Raw genomic sequence first — 19,140 nt, 5'->3', positions numbered from 1 at the left:
TTTTGCCAGTGTTCTTATCACATCCACCAACCCTCGAACTGGTTTTTACCCTGATTTTTTCTCTCTTTATGCTGTCTGAATTTATATGCAATAGAAACTTTATATCACAGTGTAAATGCATAAGAAAACCATTTGTGACATTTACTTGTCAGAAATAAGTGACTGTGAATGTCCATACATACTGATTAAAATAAGTCATTTCAGGTATCACTTAAAATTGCCCAAAATTCAGTTTTATGCACTGAGTTTTTATATTCTAGTGGTATTTGAGAGTTGATAAATGTATAATATTGAACTTGGAGCAGCCTATCCTTTGAAAATCAACCCTTGAAATGGGCCCCTGAATCAGCAGCAGCAGCATCTGACTGCTCCTGTCTTCTGAAGCCTGGCAACTCACGGTGCGTGCAGTCACCAGTGCGCGGTGTGTTTCATTGTCGCCAGCTTCCCTTTCCACATTCGTTTGGACAGTGAGGCATGTGTTTGGGTAACTTGAGCACCATTTGAAATTCTTCTCCTCACCTAGGACTGACCATGGACATCTCCTTGTGTTTGAGACGACAATCCCGGATGGTGAGCGGTACAAGGATGAGGATGGCTTCGAATTTCTGGTGGCTCCTGTCAGCATTCATACTGCTGTATTTAATGAAGCAAGTTAATAGCCAGAAAAAGGGTAAGTGCATCAGAGCCACAGAGAAGGAACCGATCACGGTGTCGTTATCGTTTTGATTTTGAAGTGATCTTGTGTCTTTATTGAATTCCTCAGGTTTTTAAGTGCCTACAATCTTTGTTATCCTTTTTCTGTGTACTTTTGATTTCTTTTACAAAGACTCTTCAAGATAGATCTAAATATTCTTTACCCATTTAAGGAGCTAAAGGTATAATTTACAAACAGTAAAATTCACCCTCTTGGGGTGAAGTCTTGTGAGTCTTGACAAGCGCATGCAGCCTTGTAGCCACTAGCACAGTCAAGGTACAGAGCAGTCCCACCCCCCAGAAGGGTCCCCAAGCTCCAGTACTGAGCCCCTCCCATTCCTGCCTCCAGCCAACACGTAGCTGTCTTCTGTCTCTATGATGTTGCCTTTCAGAATGTCATCCAATGAAATCTGAGTATCTTTCTTTAATACTATGTTGTTTTCATCTTATTTAAATGTCAGAATGTTTTGTAGCTATTACCTAGCTTGTTTCTATAAAGAATGTTATTATCCCTCTGCCATAGTTTAGTTTTGCTAAGCTAAACTTCTTTTTTCGCCAAGATCGCTTTTAAATAATTTTATTTTGATTGCGAGTGATTTCTCATATGAGTGCTTCTAGTGGTTTTGTTTTCCATCTTACATAAATAGTTTTATAATTCCTTGCTGTAGTGAATGTTACTCCAACCAAATGTGAACACTAGAGGGAAAAAAGCTTTTTTATACACATTTATATAGAGAGTTTGAGGTGGAATACCTTATTATTGTTTTTAATTTTATTTAAAAAATTATTTATGCATACAAGAACTGGGGTACAGGCCAGAGGTGTGGGGTGGGGGTGAAAGGATTCACCAAAGACAGAGTGGGGAGCAGAACAGGCAGATCTACTCAAATACACTGCTGAGGGAAGCAGTGGGTGACTCAGGAGAGGTCTGCTGTGCCATGTGGGTAGCTCCCTGGCTGGGGATGGAACTCATGCTGCAGTGGCTGCGGACAGCATCATAGGCTGCGTCTTAACCCCTTGTGCACCAGGGAGGTCCTGTGGATACCTTTTTAAACTGAATAATTTTTCTCCTGCTTCCCTCTTCCTTCTTCTTTTTTTTTTTTTGTTCTTCCCCCTCCACCCCCCCCCCCCACCATCTTCTCTCCATTTGCCTTTCAGAGTTACATTTTTCCATTGCACAGTACTTAAGTCTTCCCTGTTGTGGCATTAATTTATGCATTTGAGTAAATACTATTAGATTGCAATCACCTGAACTATTTGTTACTTTACGATTGCTTAGGCCCATATAATATCTATATTTTTCAGAAACTTGTGTAAACTTATTACTATATAAACTTAAAATGTTCTGTAAAAATCTAAAGGTTGGTATTGAGATTTCTGTGTAGATGGTGGCCCAGTACATGAAGCAGGCATGACGAGGAGTGTTGAGAAGTTGTGCTGTGAGCCTGGACACCGTGGTTGTTATCGGGTTACATGTTTTTTACAAAGGGACTAGTGGAGATTGAAATACTCCCAGGCTTGACTTTATGGCCAGCCACTGTGGCCTGAGTTCAATCCCCAGCCAGGGAGCTCACCCACATGGCACAGCAGACCTCTCTTGTCTTGCCCGCTGCTCCCCTCTGCAGTGTATTTCAGTAGATCTACCTGTTCTGCTTCCCACTCTGTCTCTGGTGAGTCCTCTCACCCCTGCACGTCTAGCCTATACCCGGTTCTTGTATGAATAAATAAGTAAAAATAAATCTTAAAAAAATAAAATTCTCCCAGGCACTTTCCTGGCTTCATCCCTGAATCTAACATACACAGTCACTCCCTCTTTTTCTCTTACTTGTCCGGAGGTGGAATTTTTGATGGAATCCTGGGTCAGAAGGGTAGAAGCCTAACCCCTAAAGGGTCTAGTGGTTGCCCCCTTTTCATCAGTTTATTCACTAGACTTTTTTAAACACAGGCTCCACCATGAAATAGAAAGCCAGTGTCCTCCTTGGTGAATGTTTATGTCTTCCTCTCTGCACTAAGACCACCAGCCCTTTGCAGACACATGCTTGTACTTATGACTGAAAACTGATTTTTTAAACTTGCTTACAGTAGTTAAAATAAGCATGTTGTGTGCCTGTGTGTTCTTTCTCCTTCTTCAGGGACTCCTCGTGATTTAAAGTGTATAACTCACAATTTACAAGTGTGGGACTGTTCTTGGAAAGCATCCTTTGGAGCAGGCCGTGGTGCTTTCTACGAAGTTTGCATTGAAAACAGGTAATGGAAATACTTCATCAGCTACCACAGAAAGATAAAAAGTTCTTTATCTTTAATTTTAGAGCATAAAGATTTTATTCTGTAAGTATTTACTCTCTGTTTCCTAAAAACTGTGAATCACATCAATCATTCAAGATGAAACAAACCCTTCTCCTGGCCAAAACTTTGATTCTTTTATGATATGAATAGTCAAGAAGTAATGTGCTGTGTGGCTGGTCTGTCTCAAACCAATGTCTGAGTATGCAGTTAAGTTTAAATTCTGACTGTGCTAGCAGAAAGTGTCTGTATGAATGCCTTAACAAACAGGCACTTACTCCTGTGTAAAATGTCAGTTACAGGCTACAATGGTTATTGATGACCGCGAGAGACCCAGGTTTCTCTTTAGTGCCTACTCAGCTGTGTTCAGCTGGGTCTGCTTTTCGAAGAGAATGCTTGGGGACTGTTGCGTGTGAATTTTGGAAAGTAGGAAGACAAAGGTTTTTGTAAAGAAGACTTCTGAGAAGTCCCACACAGCACCCCTGTTTTTGTCTCATTGACCAGAACGTAGTAAAATGGCCAGACCGAGTTGCCAGAGGCTGGCCCCGCATCCTCCTAGCTGGGTGGCCGTGTGTGCCACCACATACCCAGATAAATGTTGGCTTGTTGTTGAGCAAAATGGGAAATGTACATTAGGAGGGAAGCAGCAGTTTCTGTCACATCCTTCATTCGGGACTGGCCGGATGCTCCCGAGCCGGGATTTGAGGCTCTAGCCTGCCTGAAGCTGGGACATTCCCCTTACCTGTCCCTAACCACAGCCAGGTGATAAGTTGTTGGAAACACCAAGAGATTCAACAGGGAGGTCCAAGTCCCAGCCTGCTGTCGAGTGGTCTGGACATTGACACACGTGTGTTTGAATTCTCTCAGATCTTCCCCCACTGTGTACATTTACTGAGTGTTGTCATAAGCACCAGGCCATTTAGGAGCCAGGGTGAGTTTGGTTGTGTTGCAGAGACAGCCGCCAAATCTTAGTTCCTTATTTTCTGCTTGTGTTCTCAGCCAGTGCTGAGTTAACTGACACCTCTCCCTTCGGACCCCAGACTGAGGGGCCCCCAGCCTGGGGCGCGGCAGGGCACGTGGCGGTGGGAGCAGTGGGGAGAGGCCAGCACAGCCTGCGCCTGCTTTCACAGCTTCCTGCTCGAAGTGATGAATGTGACTTTCACTCAGATTCCTCTGCTGATAAAGTCACAACACCTTTACGTCAAGATTCAGGGAGGTGTCATGTCATCACTGGGAGTTCAAATGAAAAGAACCTGAATATTTGGTAAATGACACTCACTAATGAATCCTGGGACCACACAGAGAGAAGGGAGTTTTGACCCCAGGGAGTTCTCAGGGTACAAATCCCAACAGTGCTGTGGGTGCAGTGCTGAGAAGGTCCAAGCAGGATTGACAGAAGTGTCAGGTCCAGAGCAGCTGCCAGAGGACATGTGGATGTGGAGTAGGAATACTCAGTTTTCGCAGCAGAAAGTGGGCAGAAGGACATCCAGTTGAACGGGTCCAATGGCTGCACCTTTGAAATAGCACATGGTAGAGAATTCAGGCCACTTTGTGGCATTAAAGAGGCCCCCCATAGGACCCCACCTGTCTGAGACTGCACCCCATGTGAATAACCTGAGAGGCCTGTGCAGGTGCTGGACAGGGACAGGGAAACAGAAGGCACCAGAGTCCTTCGCTTGAATTAATCTTTTCATGGGAAGTTAGAAATGTATAGGAATAATAATAAAGAATGCCAGCATGCTTTGTAGAGACACAAAAGGCCCTGGAGCCACAGAGGAAAAATCACTTTTGTCTAGGAGAGAATGGGCGGGGGAGCTGGACGCTGCTGAAAGCAGCGCAGATGAGAAAGCTTGGCTCGCAGGAACTCTGAGCCAGGGCAGGGGGTGGACAAGTGGAGGGCGTGTTCAAGGGGGCAGACACATGGACAAGTAGCCAAGGTCCTTTCTTTCCTCAGAAGGCCATCTCAGCTTAAAGGACAGAGGGCTTGTGTGACCTACAGATGCAGGCCGTTCAGGGGACAGAGGAGGGAAGGCTGCAGAGATTGGATGGGAATTCATAGGGCATGCTAGGTGCTGCTTTCTAGTACCACTTTCTAGTACAGTCTGGTTCGTATTCTGCCATTACATTGATGAACTTTTTTTCAGTCTTAAAATTCAGTGTAATCCATCAGTCATTTTGTGTGTGTGTGCGTGCACGCAGAAGAACCTAAAGTGTTTTCTGGGCCTCCCCAGTGGTGCAGCGGTTGAGCGCTGGGCTACAAAGCTGCCCACAGCCTCTGCAGCGCCGGTTCAATCCCCGGCCGCCAGTGAGGGTTCCACATGGTGTGCAGACATCTCCTGCTGTGCCCGCTGCTCCCCTCAGCAGTGTATTTCATCAGTCTGCCTGTTCTGTTCCCCACTCTGGCTCTAGTGAGTTCTCTTACCCTTCCGCACTTCTGACTGTACTCAGTGCTTATATAAATAAATAAATAAATCTTTAAAAAAAAAAAAAAAGTACATTAAAAAAATAAAGTGTTTTCCACTGAATTGTCTATTAATCAGTTTTTTTTGAAAATGGCACTATCAATTTTATCTACTAATTAAAGTTCAATTTCTTATATTGCAGACCGCGTTCTTGTTATCAGTCACAGAAAGCAAATATCAAAATCCCACCTCTTCCACCTGGTGACCATGAAATAATGATAAACTCTTCACATGGCTTTGGAAGTTTGATGAGTAAATTCCTCTTAAGTGAAAAAAACGTCTGTAAGTATTCATAAGGAAAATTAATTTTAAAGTAACTCAGAAGAGTGTCTTTGTTAGTATTGTGGTGCTCTAAAGTTGGCAGAAACTTACATTCTTTTGAGTCTGTTGTTACAGTAATTCTTTCATTTGCCCAGCAACCACACTGTGTGTTGTAGAGCACAGCCAAGGTTAAGAAGGGAGCAAGCTTGTCTTCCAGTCTGTCCCAGTAGATGTCACAGGGGTCAAGATCCTTTCGGCGGTTGGGTGCTCTTCTCTTCACCCCTTTGCCATGTGGATTCCTGAGCCCCTCAGAATTTCTCAGATGCCACCTGCTCTTGGGAGGAGAAGTAGTCTTTGACCAGCCTCTCCCAGAAAGACTGTTCTGTTCTTAACACTCCTTTAGGCAATCTGTATTTCTCACAATTGTATTTATAATTTACTGTGTACATTGATGGGTTACACTGCTTACTGTGTCCTCCTCAAGAAGATAGGTCTCCAAGAGTCAGGAACTTTGTCTTCTACATAAGCACCCAGCCCATGTCTGGCACACAGTGGGCATCTTCTAAACATGTGCTGATTGAGAGCCCAACAGATGTGCTATAAGTTGAGAGGAAGCAGGAGACAAATCCAGGTTGATAGAGATGCAATTTTGTTATGCAGCAAAATCCTAAACGCTTGGTAGTCTTGAGTCTTTTATGGTGGGGTGCAAGTGTGTTGGCTCCTAACTATCTAGGGTGGTATCATAATGATAATATAATGACCTTTATAGGAATGAATCACTTTGAAGCAAAGGAAAGAGAATATAATTACTTTGGTCATCTGTCCCATTTCATGGACAGGACACCTGTTTGGAGTAGTCTGTGTCTGAGATAGAACATTTTGAAAGTAGTAACTTAAAATCTGTCCCATTTTCTGGTCAAAGTGTTGTTCAGTGAGTTACTACTTAGGGCCATCTTTGAAGATAAAGGGAACAGCCATGCTTGTTATTTTCCTTCTTAGTTTATGGAGATCCCTTGAGGATGTTTTGTTCTGATAAGCATGATCCAAATACCCACAGAGAAATACTGTTAACTCTCAAATATATTTTCTGTACATATATATATGAACAACAAGACTCATGTTACTTTATAACCTGTTGGGTAGAAGACAGATTTTACAGTTATCTAAATAAATCTAATATCATTGTTACAGGCTGCAGAATATTCCACTGAATGGAGGTGCCCTAATTACCTTAGGGGTTGCTTACTAACCTTAAGGTTTTTATTTCCAGTTTTTCAATATTTTAACCAGTGCTCTGATGAACATCTTTTGCACATATTTCTGAATATGTGTGCTGTTCAGCTTAAGCTAAATTCTAAGAATCGGAAATGCTTCATCCATTATATTCCCCCTTTTATCACTTCTGATATCCACCACCAGTTGTCCCCCTCACATTTTGAATCCTTTTATCTTCCCATAAACATCACAGTGGAGAGTGCCTGTTCTTCCGTGTGCTTGCCAGGACTCGGTGTTATCTGCCTGTCTTCGTTTGCCATTTCAGTCTGATGACCTCCAAATTTTAACACTTTTGTTTTTACATTTCTGTGATTAATTTTCAAAATTATCAGTTATCTGTGTTCTTTTCTAGAATGTAAGTATCCTTGTAAATTTTCTCTCGTGTAAAAAAAGTCTTTTCCTGATCATTTCACAGACTTCTCTATCTTGTGGCTAGTAATTCTGTCATATTTGCTACAAATAATTTCCCAAGTTTAGCATTCAAATATGATGGTATTTTTTTACACCACAGGTTTTCAATTTTTTTTCTTAATTTTTACTTTGATTTGGGGGGTTACATTCTTGTTCTTCCATGTGTGCATGTCCCACTCCTTCCACCTAACCATCCATGCCAGTGTCCCCTGCCTCCCTCCCTCCCTCCCCTCCCCCTTTGTTCTTTCTAATAGTCATTATATTCTTTCACTGAGTTTAAAATCTGTTCCTACTATATTTTACCTGTGTATGTTGTTTGGTTATTTATATTCCACAGATGAGTGTAACCAACAGAACCCTGTCTTTCACTTCTTGAGTTATTTCATTTAACAATCAGCTTGAAGTCCATCTGTTTTGCTGCAAATGCCACTATTTCATCTTTTTCACCACTGTATAATACTCCATTGAGTATGTACCCCACCATTTCTCTATCCATTTGTCCGTTGAAGGGCATTTAGGTTGGTTCCAGGATTTGAGTGGGCTGTTTTGTTTTTTGTTGTCCTTGAATTGTGTAAAAATTTTGTAAATTTTGGAGATTATCCTCTTGTCAGCTGTGTGGTATGCAAATATTTTAATGTCTTCAGTTTCTTAAAATAACCTGAAAAAGTGGATCTCGCTGATAGGGTAAAGTACAGAACAGTAGGGATCCTAGGAAGGAGCTGCAATAACTCCCATCTTCAGATGTTGTTAAGCAGAAAGTATGGTGGTGATGGGTTGAGGGACTGATTTAAAAAAATAAACAAGACTTTGATAGCATTTCTTTCCTGAGAAGTTCCTATTTTCTAGAAAGTAAGTTAACCTTGGACTCAAGTATCTCTTTTAGCTAGGAAAAAATGCAGCTGGCAGTTCATGGGCACTTAGGAAAAACTTCCCATGTGTGCTGTGAAGTTAAAAGAAAGGGGGAGGAGGTGAGAGTTTAATCCTTTCATTTGTGACTGTGGTTACTCCTGTCTTCAACCTGAAATATTGGCTGTGGCTTGTGTTTTGAAGAGCAGCCCACTACTTTTTTGATAAAATGTAAATTATGTAGACTTTGCAGGGAGGCAAGCATTTTAATAAATGAGTGTTGCCTCAGTAAAAGTAGTCCACGTTTCATAATTTTAAGTTACATTGTGACATCTTGAAACATTTGAAAGAGAAACCACCTTCTTGGAAGCCTCTGCTCTGTGTGGTCACAGTCACCTTCGGCTTTCCCATTCCTGACATTAAATCAACTTCTTGCTCTTTGTTGCTCTGTGCTTTTTCTTTTTTTAAAAAAGCAATATCTCGCTTAAAGCTTAGCCTATAAAGCGCCCACCACTGTCCTCATACAACTCTGTAATTGTTGACTTTTACTTTAGACATTAAATCCACATGTGCAGTTTCTTTACAGCTCTGAGCATTTTACCAAAATCCAGTGTACAGCACCACGGTCAGCAAATTTCAGTTAAATTTACAAGTCCTTATTTTAAGTTCCAATACTGATTTATCTTGCATTTGTTCTGCCATTTCTGTTTATTTTTTTTCTGCCACTGTTATTTAGCACCGTCAGCAACAGGGCACTCCTGCAATTTGTGCTCACCCTGACCTTGTTGCATGACCTTGAGCTTCATGGGGAAGCATTAGGTTTGACATGCGCCTGAGAAAGCATGTCTCTGGATTTCTTGTGACTTGCCTTCACCTGGTTGTCCCTGGGGTGTCATTTGAGGAGAGGATTTGGTTCATTAAAAATTTTCCTTAAATTACTCATCTCTTGTAGGGGGTTGGCTTGAAGATTTTGATGGGTGCCTTACTCTGTCTGCTGCTCATTTCAGTGTGCCAGTTTCTCCCATTAGAGGCCCATATCCTTGAGCTTGGTTTTTTTCTTCACTGTGTTTGCAGTGCAGCTTCAGGCCCACTGCCCCCTCAGACTTTGAGGCTGACAGTCCTCCCACCAATGCCTGTTGTCTTTTCTGTCTCGCTCTAGGACCTCTTTTTGGCTGAGTTAGCAACCCATTTCTTTTGCTTTCAGTGATCCTGGATGTTCTGCAGTGGAAAGTCTCTGTGTCATTCTCTCACAGGATTCTTGCTGGGGTCTTTGGTTCCTTGAAACGTTGACTGTCTATGGGGACAGGCTCTGGCTGTTTTATGTCTGTGAGTTCGCATTTGTTTCTCCAGGTACACTCAGTAAGATCCCCTGGAATCCGTATCCATGGGTCTGACTTGTCCTGTCCTCACTAGCCCTCTGCAGGTGCCTCCGCTGACAGACTCTCCTCCCTGTGGCCCCTGGTCACCCAGAGCCAGGCTTCTGCTTCTCTTAACAGTGGTCTCATTCCTTTTTGCCTTTTTCTGATGCTTTATGGGCTAGAAACATAAGGACATCTTACATTTAATCTCTCTCATTATGCTAATCCTTCATGTCTGATTTTGTCCTTTGTTTTCTATGTGCAAAGTCATGATTTGTATCTATACTACTCTGGCCAGTTTTTCCATAGAACCCTCCTACTTGATCACCTTATCTCTTGCCTTCATGCCTGGCAGCCCCTGTGCCCACCACTGCAGCACTTAACCCGCTGACTTCCTTGCTCAATGCCTTAGGCACTGTTCTGGTCCTGCTGCTGATACTGATACGAATATCTGATAGTACCTCATCACCCCCTCAAGTGGGTGACATCTCTGAGCATGAAGGGCGTCTAACATGGGAGGTAAAAGGAAAGGCTATAGAAAAATACAGAAGGGCCTCTCTGGTGGTGCAGGCGGTTGAGCGCTGCACTGTGAAGCTGTCCGCAGCCTCTGCAGCATGGGTTCGATCCTGGCCAGCCGGCAAGTGTCCCACATGGTGAAGCGGACCTCTTCTGTCTTGCCCACTGCTCTCCTCAGTATTGTGTTTCATTAGTCTGCCTGTTCTGTTCCCTGCTGTGTCTCTGGTGAATCCTCTCACCCTCCCCCACATCTGACCTGTACCCCAGTTCTTGCATAAAAATAAATAAATCTTTAAAAAAAAAAAAAAGAAAAATACAGAAAACTCAGTCAAAGCAAAGTCTCCATAACTGTTGTCTTCTTAGACATAGCTTAAGAGTGGAAACTTATTTCACTCTGATATTGCCAGCTTGTAGGACCTAGATCACCTGATACTACAGTTGCTATTTGTCTTAGAAGATCTATTATGGATTTGAAACAACCAGCTGATAAGTACTTTTCTCAAATTTTCTGATGAATCACTGGGAGCTACTTATACAAATAAATACTTATATTCTCTTTATTCAGTAACAGGTTTCAGCGTTTGCTTTTAATACTTAATTTTTTTTTTTGATCAAGAAGGAATGGAATTTAAAATCAGGTAATTAATGGAATCACAATATGAAAAATTATTACTAATTTTACTAAGTGTTATCTTCTGTTTTTGTTTTTTGAAGACTTAATTCCGGATACTCCAGAGATCTTGAATTTGTCTGCTGATTTTTCAACTTCTACGTTACACCTAAAGTGGAATGACAAAGGTTCTGTTTATCCACACCACTCAAATGTCATCTGGGAAATTAAAATTCTACAAAAAGAAAAAATGGAAATCATTAAACTAGTAAGTTTCAACAAAAGCAGATTGTTGTCCTGTAACATAAAAGAAACTGAGTAACTTTTGTAAAAAAAAACTTTTAAGGTAGCATCAGTGAATCTTTGAGTTATTAAGGAAATAGATCAGACAGCCTTTCAAAGTTCATTAAAAACTGTATGCTGTGACTCAAAAGTCACTTAATTACTAAAACAACATGTAACCATTATAGGAAGTTTAGGGAAGTCATATTACCACTCACATAGTAATTTTTTTATACATACGCTTCTACATATATGAAATAAAGGTATACATATATACACTTTTATATTATTTAGTTTATTATTTTTATCTTTGACTTATTATAAACATAAAAATAAATGTCTTAAAACACATTTAGCCATAATGATTGCTGAGAAATCTGTGAGTTTCAGTTTGTCTACATCTGAAAAAATGCTTTTATATTTATTACATACTTTTTTCCCTCTCATTTTTTAAATCCTGCCTATGAATGGTTTCCTCATGTTCTAACTTTGGTTAGCTTTTTGTCCTAAGGGTTAATGAGAGGTAGTAATAAAAAGTTTAAACAGTTAGTATGTGGTAATTACTCTTTATGACTTTTACTCTTTTCCCCTTAGTGGATTTGAGATATGCTTATAGATTTAAGAATTAGAAGGCTATCTCATGGTTTTACAATTTATTTGCGTAGGTTCAAGATAAGATAGTAAATATAATAAACAGAATTATTCTGTAGTTCATAGCTGCCGTCTTATCTTTTTTTTGTCAATTCACATCTTACATTCCGAAAGCAGTCACAGCTGTCGTGTTGGCATAGATGGAGGCTGCAGCATTCCTGATGATGTTGTAAAGCTCCCCAGTTAATTCTTTGCACTGTCAAAGCAACAGGCCTCATGAGGGAGGCAGCTTTCTCCCCCAATTTTACAGATAAAGATACAGAGTCACAGGAAGACTTTAAATGGTGGAACCAGGTCTGGAACCCAGGCAATTGTTTCCAACACACACATGCACACATTTCCTCTCTTACCTGTGTCATTCTAATTTTTGGTCTACTTGTATTTGCTGTTCTTGTCATAATTATCAGAAACTCTGTCCACCACTGAACCATGTAGTATATCCCAATCTTATTTTTCTTCTGTCTTTTTTTTTGTTTTTTAGTTTGATTTGTCTGCTTTATTTATTAACTCCTGAAGTCTCTCCAGGTAGTGTAAATCTCCTGCCAGAATGTTTAAACATAATAGGTCTTTTATCTCTGTGACTAAGTCTCTTTGAGGAGTCTTTTCTGACTAACTTCCCAACCCCTGTACATAAGGCCTCTCGTGGATACTGACAACATTTGGGTAGCATAGAATGTGGTAAATAGCTGAGGATTCTTGGGTCAGTGGTGTCTCAGGAATTCCAGCATCTTCAACTCTTACCATCTACTCCTAGATTTCAAGAGATTAAAACCTAAGTATTCCTATAACTAGTTTAAGAAAATCTTAGTATCTTTTGGCACATTTGTTAGGAAGCTATGGTTCAAGGGGTTCTCCCTTATTGAACAGTATTCTGTTCACATGTTTCTTGTAACAATCCTGTTTTTCCTCAAATCCCTGCCTTCCTTTTAGTTCCTTGTTTTGTTGGAAGCAGATATTCTATTAGTCATTTGTTATTTATTGTAGAAACTCTCCTATCTATAGTAGTTAGCTTATAGATAGATTTTATTTAAAAAATTAAAATAACTTATAACATTAAAAAGATTGTCATTTGAAGTTGTTGAGAAAATGCAGAACATTGGGAGCTTTCATATACTGCTAGTGAGAATATAAAATGCTTCTTGCAAATATATTGAGACACAACATTTCCTAAAATGTCTTTATTCTGTACGCAATCATGATTGATGGATTGACTGGATATAGAACTCTTGGCTGGGAAACTTTCTCACATTTTGAAGGCATTATCCTATTTGTTTCTTTATGTGAATTTATCTTCATCTCTTCTACTAGACAGTCAAAGGGTCTCTTTCAGTTTGAAAGTGTAGCTTCTAAAATTTTACTATTATTGTTTCTTCTCCTATTTTTTTTGTCCTTGTCCATCTATAATCTTGTTTTAGAGGGATTTCAGGAGGTAAGAGAGAAGGAGATACATTTATTTAAGCTGTTGTCTTAAACCATAAGTCTCAAGGTCTCTTTAGCAAATACATAACATTTTATTGAAATTCAACGTCCATTTCTCATAATTTAGATAAATATGTTATACAATAATAATTTGCATATTTAAAAGTAAAATTTAAAGTTTATGTAATAGTTACATTAAAAAAAAACAGTTCAAAGCAATAATTAATTTTGTTGAGATGACAACCCTCCCTCTTATTTGAATGCTTTAGAGGTACAAACTATTAATCCTTTTTTCTCCATGAAAATGGAAATGAGGGCCTCCCCGGTGGCGCAGCGGTTGAGCGCTGGGTTGCGAACCTGCTGCGGCGCCAGTTCGATCCCCAGCTGCTCCCCGGCCACCAGAGGAGGGTCCCACATGGCGCGCAGACCTCTCCTGCCGCCCGCTGCTCCCCTCAGCAGTGTACTTCGGTCCTTCTGCCTGCTCTGCTCCCCGCTCTGGCTCTGGTGAATTCTCTCACCCTCCCGCGCTTCTGACTGTACCCAGTGCTTGTATAAACAAAAAACAAACAAAACGAACAAATAAATAAATAAACATTCCTCTATAAAATTAAAAAAAATAAAATAAATCCTTGAAAAAAAAAAAAAGAAAATGGAAATGATATAAGCAATGGCATATTTTCTTCAAAACTGCATTGACTCTTACAGAGTATCAACATCTTGTATAGTAATGAAGTGGAGCCTAAAGTTGAAGAAAGTAAACATAAACATATCATGATTAGTGCTACTGTTACGCTCCTGTTGCGCCTTATTGAAAGCTGTGAGGTAGTTGTACGAAAAAGCAAACCTTCAGCTTATTTAGCTGGTGATTGTGTGTGGTCGCTTGTGTTTTTTAATCCTAAAAGAAAGCAAAACATATCACTACTTAGAAATAAAATTTTTTTTAGATGACCCACAACACAACTCTGACAGGAAAAGATACAATTCACCATTGGAGCTGGACCTCCGACATGCCTTTGGAGTGCGCCATTCACTACGTGGGGATTAAATGCTACATTGACGATCATCATTTCTCTGGTCGGAAACAGTGGAGTAACTGGAGCCCACTGAAGAACATTTCCTGTGAGTGCTTACTCAAAGTTAATTTTTGTCTCAAGTGAATTAGTTTAATCTTGCTTTAATTAATCTTATCAATTAAATTCAATGATGTTTAGCTCAAGCTTGCAGTCCTCTGAATTCCGAAACATGAGTGTGTGAAGCTTACCTGGTGATCTTCTCAGGTTCCCCATCCCAGAGGATTTTAACTCAAGGAGTCTGTCAGGCCTCAGGAATCTGGATTTTTAAAGAACTTCCTGAGTGACTGAGTAAACATGCAGGTTTGAAAACCACTATAGTTGGTAGGCACTGAAGAGCATTTAAAAGTTGTACGGAGGTGGTAATGAGTGAGGTCTATATTTTTGCAAAATGGATTCCAGTTCTTACCCACAGAGCAGACCCCTGTGGATGGTAGAGTTGTTGCTGAGAGCCTGGGAATCTGCACAGATACCAAAAATCACTTGGACTTTTAATAAAACTCATGTGCTGCTAGAATGTTGGCAGTGTGAGAGAGGGCTTGGAACATTGTTAACAATTAAATGAAGTCCTCAGAAAGGCTGGCAATCATTGTAGTTAATCTACTCCAGTGACAATATGGAGAAATGAATCAGAAAAAAAGGAAGGACTGGAAGCAGGTTGATAAATAAAGAGAATCTTGTTGAAGTTGGGCAAAAGCCAGTGAAGTTGGGTTTATAAATGAAAAGGGGCGGAAGGTATGAAAACACCAATGAGACAGAATTAGTGACTGTGTTTGGTGTGAGAGAATTTAAGCCAAAGTTCAGTTTGAGAAGCTGGGTAGTTGCCAATGCCATCCACTAAAGACAGAAAAAATATGAACAAATTATGTGGGAAAGATAAATTTCATTTTTAATATGTTGAACTTGAGGTATTTATGAAGTGTCTGGGTAGCAATGCCTAATAGGCAGTAAGAAATACAGATTTGGCATCCAAATGAGTAGTTGGCGCTAACTCTATGTATTGAGTATTATTGACACTGTATGTTATGAAAAGAAATGACATCCAAGAACTAAGAAATTATAGGAGTTGGAACCCAGGAGATAAGTGAGTTTTGAGAAGGAAGACTTCAGCCTGTGGAAATCAGTGAGAAGGGTCACTGAAAAGTGGCCAGAGCAGTTAGTCCAGAGAGTCATTTTTTGTAGACTGGTAGGGCTAGTAGCCCGATAGCAGTAAACAGTAGAAAGGAGACTCGAGGCAATAAAAAAATGATAGGCTATTTAGGAGGTCAAAAAAGGTGTGCCTTTAACCTGCAGAGATTAGTGATAAAGAAAAAGTGCTCTTTAAGATCTGCATTACTTAAATATATATTAGGCCAAGTGAGGTAGAGTTTCCCTAAATGTGTAGAATCAATTAAAAGATAGGGAATACTTAATGAGTGATTTTTTTTTTGTGTGACTTTTTCCCATGTGAATATAAACCAATCTAATTTGAACCTTTGAACTTCTTAGACCTTAACCTGTAATCTTAGATATTGGCCTGTGATTTTCCCTCTGTTCCCTGACCATCATCCCATCATCCGTAAATAAAGCACCCACCTTTTTATTTGTTATGTGGTATGTCTTCTCCTTTGAAACCTGGGAGACATACCCTGTAATGGACCACCACTATGACAAAGCATCTAACAGTGTGTGTTTTGTATACTTTGGGCTATTTATGGTAAAAGGCTTCTAAAGTATTTATGACTCCCTTTTGCTCTTTCTAGGGTCTTCTGATTCTCAGACTAAGGTTTTTCCTCAAGACAAAGTGATACCTGTAGGCTCGGATATAACATTTTGTTGTGTGACTCAAGAAAAGGTGTTGTCAGCACAGATTGGCCAAACAAATTGTCCCCTTATTCATCTTGATGGGGAGAATGTTGCAATCAAGATCCATAATATTTCTGTTTCTGCACATAGTGGAACAAATGTGGTTTTCACGACAGATGACAACATGTTTGGAACAGTTGTTTTTGCAGGATGTAAGTATATAATATTTACTTATTCATTAATTCATTTCTAAGCCAGTATTGATTTACAACATTGTATATAATTTAGGGGAACAGCTTCACACCTTATCAGATGTGTGTCATCACACCCCATCCACCAAGTAGGCACCCATATCCAATTCTTAAAGAGTTCCTATTAATTTGTTTTCTTTGAACACCTTAGCTTTATTGGGGGGGGGGAGCTTCTGTTTCTTCCTTACTTTATAAATTCTTTAATATAAATTATATATGAAAGCGCCGTAAGTTTTGCTTGTTTTAAGATGATCTAGCTGTGTTTTCTGCATACCTCTATAGAAATTGTAGGTTTCTTAAAAAGATTTAGCGCATTGAGCTGCTAATTTTTAGTTCAAATTCTTAGCTAACAGCTTTGTTGAAACAAGGGTAGTGTATAATATATTTCTTAATCCTGCATCATTTAGGAATTATCTCCTATAAATTATTTTCTCAACTACTAAAGGCATACCTTTTTTAAGGATCTGAATTAAAGAAGTTTAAATGATTTTGCCTAAAGCCTTTCAGGAGCATGTATATACTTCTCCAGCCTTTACAGTGACCTTTTTGAGAGCATCAGCATCACCTCCTCTTGATGTGTCCATTACATTGATGCTCTCAGTGCAGGAGCATCTTCATTACTGTAATCACGCCTTTGCTCCTAAAATTTCATATTTCTAAAAGTTGTTATGATGGACTGCTCTACCTATGTGGCTTCTGTTGACTGTCTACAAATGATTTTGTGTTAGCATCTTTGTCTCTTCCCCTGTGTCTGTAACGTGGTGGGTCCCTGAGAGATTTGCTTCCCCACATTCCAAACTACCGGCCCTGAGTTTGATCTCAGGGTCTCGTGAATGAAGTGTTTTGTGATTTACTCTTACTTAGTGCTTTTCCTTGTGCTTTTTTATGGTTCTCAGCTGTGCTCTGGACTGCCTGCTCTCAGCCACTTCTTTACTACTGCTGATGAAGTGCATTCCATCGCTCATGTGCTTTCCAGGGAATAGCCAGGATTAGGTGCATTTCTCAGCTGAGAACTGTGGCCTTCCCTTTATGCCTTCCCAGTATAACATTTTGGAATTCAAGGGAGAGTGAGGCTATACTCATATTTAAATTTGACAATATAAGAAAAGTAAATTTTCTTTTCTGATGGAATTTTAAGAAATAAAACCTACAACATTCCTCACAAGTGATCACACAGACTAAATTGAGAACACGGTGGTATTTGTAGTGAAGCAGTTTGATAAGCGATACCAAAAAGTGAGCTCTCCACTTACAAGAATGAAAGAAAAAAATACAGCTTAAGAGATGAGAATGTTCACTGAGTTTATTAGTTCCAACAGTGATCTACTCTACTATCATAATATTAGAACAAAACTGAATGAACTCAATTTCACTTTCACTTATAACATTCAGAGGTTGAAAAATTGTTCAGTATTTATCAAGAGCAGCAGTAACTTTTCAAAGGGAGCTCTTTAAAAGCTTATTATAATAAAGATAGGTTATGTTATGAGTTAGGGATTGAGCTTCATTTATTTTCTTTCCTTTGTGGATAGCCTATTAGGCCACCATTTCTTGAAAAGACCAGAGAGAATTTTAGAATCAGCTTGTCAGTTTCCCCTTACACACATACACACACTATCATAACCTGACAGGATTTTAATTTGGATTACATTAAATCTTGTCAATTTAGGTGATCAATCTAGGTGATCAATTTTCATTCCAACAATACTGAGTCTTCTAGCCAAGAATGTGGTATATATCCCTCCATTTATTTAAATCTTCTTTGATTTATCCTCATGACATGAGGTCTTACATATCTTTGATAAATTTATTCTTAGGTTTTTGGTGTTGTTTTGGTGCTACTAAAAATAACTTTTTTTATAATTTGCATTTTTGTATTTGCTGCTATATTGAAAAAAAAATTGGTTTACACCTAGCTTTTACATCGCTTTGGTTAATTCTTTTGTAAACTAATTTCTTTGAAAAGAAAATTAGTAAATTTCAAATACGGCCCTCTTAACTTTTCTCCTTCAATCTTTATCTTCAGTTCCTGTTATTTGAAGTATACTTAAGCATACAACATACTATATCTGATAGTCAACATTTTAAAAATACTCAAAATTTTGGTATTTGACTTTAATAAAATGATTAAGTTTGACCTTAGATTTAAAACAACTTTCAAAATAAATGTCAATCTTAGTTCTATTGATGTGTTCAGGTGTCTGCTGGAGCCAGTTTCCAAATGAAATTCACTTATATGTTAATCCATCATTTCTAATGTAATATGAGTTCCAAATTACATGCTACAGAAAGAGTGGTAATTCCTACATAGTTCAAAAAGTAAAATGTACAGTATACCTTCATTTTTGAAGGAAATGGTACAAAATATAATTAACATTTATGAGACAAATTTTTCAAGGAAAACATGTAACCATAAGTAACTACATTTTGTTTTCTTTTCCTATTAGATCCACCTGATATTCCTCAAAAACTAAACTGTGAGACATATGATTTAAAAGAGGTTATATGTACCTGGAATGCAGGGAGATCAACGGCACTGGTGGGCCCTCGAAATACCAGCTACACTTTATTTGAAAGGTAAAGGTCTCTGGAGTGGATGCTAAATGACATGTGGAAATGCTCAATCTCATTTGTATTATGAACCACCTTAAAACCAAACAAGGGGTATAGAATTATGTATACCATAAATATGTAATGTGAATGCACACGGACTTGATTTCTTGATTCTTTTTTTTTTTAAATAACCTGTAAGGATGAACACTCAGCTATGAACTGAGACTGTTTCAGAGCGCAGTGATTTGCTTCTATTTTCTATATTGTATACATATTCTTTCCTTGGTATGTAGTAGTCTGTAATAGGAAATGTGAACTTTTAAAAAAGGTTATTGGAAACTTTTTCATTCATTTTTTTTATATCCCCTTTATCTCTTGGCATTTTGAAATTATTTTAATATTCTTTGTTGTTCT

The 19,140-nt window shown here is 39.1% G+C and overlaps 1 protein-coding gene across 1 annotated transcript in view; it reads left to right on the top strand.

Annotated features, from left to right (window-relative positions):
* Positions 1 to 531: 531 nt before the first annotated feature.
* Positions 532 to 19,140, top strand: part of LIFR (LIF receptor subunit alpha) — a gene marked incomplete at both ends in the record, with an annotated part of 36,857 nt that continues 18,248 nt past the window's right edge. Inside the window, 7 exons of the mRNA XM_084233978.1 lie at positions 532 to 670; positions 2,826 to 2,940; positions 5,581 to 5,720; positions 10,820 to 10,983; positions 14,012 to 14,186; positions 15,880 to 16,134; positions 18,621 to 18,750. Of these exons, the coding sequence (XP_084090104.1) occupies positions 532 to 670; positions 2,826 to 2,940; positions 5,581 to 5,720; positions 10,820 to 10,983; positions 14,012 to 14,186; positions 15,880 to 16,134; positions 18,621 to 18,750 (1,118 nt within the window). The remainder of the gene's footprint in view (positions 671 to 2,825; positions 2,941 to 5,580; positions 5,721 to 10,819; positions 10,984 to 14,011; positions 14,187 to 15,879; positions 16,135 to 18,620; positions 18,751 to 19,140) is intronic.

The sequence above is a fragment of the Talpa europaea genome (genome assembly GCF_964194135.1).
Source record: "Talpa europaea genome assembly, chromosome: 5".
Taxonomy (NCBI): Eukaryota; Metazoa; Chordata; class Mammalia; order Eulipotyphla; family Talpidae; genus Talpa; species Talpa europaea.
The sequence above is the reverse complement of the archived record's forward strand: the minus strand, read 5'-3'. Positions and strand labels throughout refer to the sequence as shown.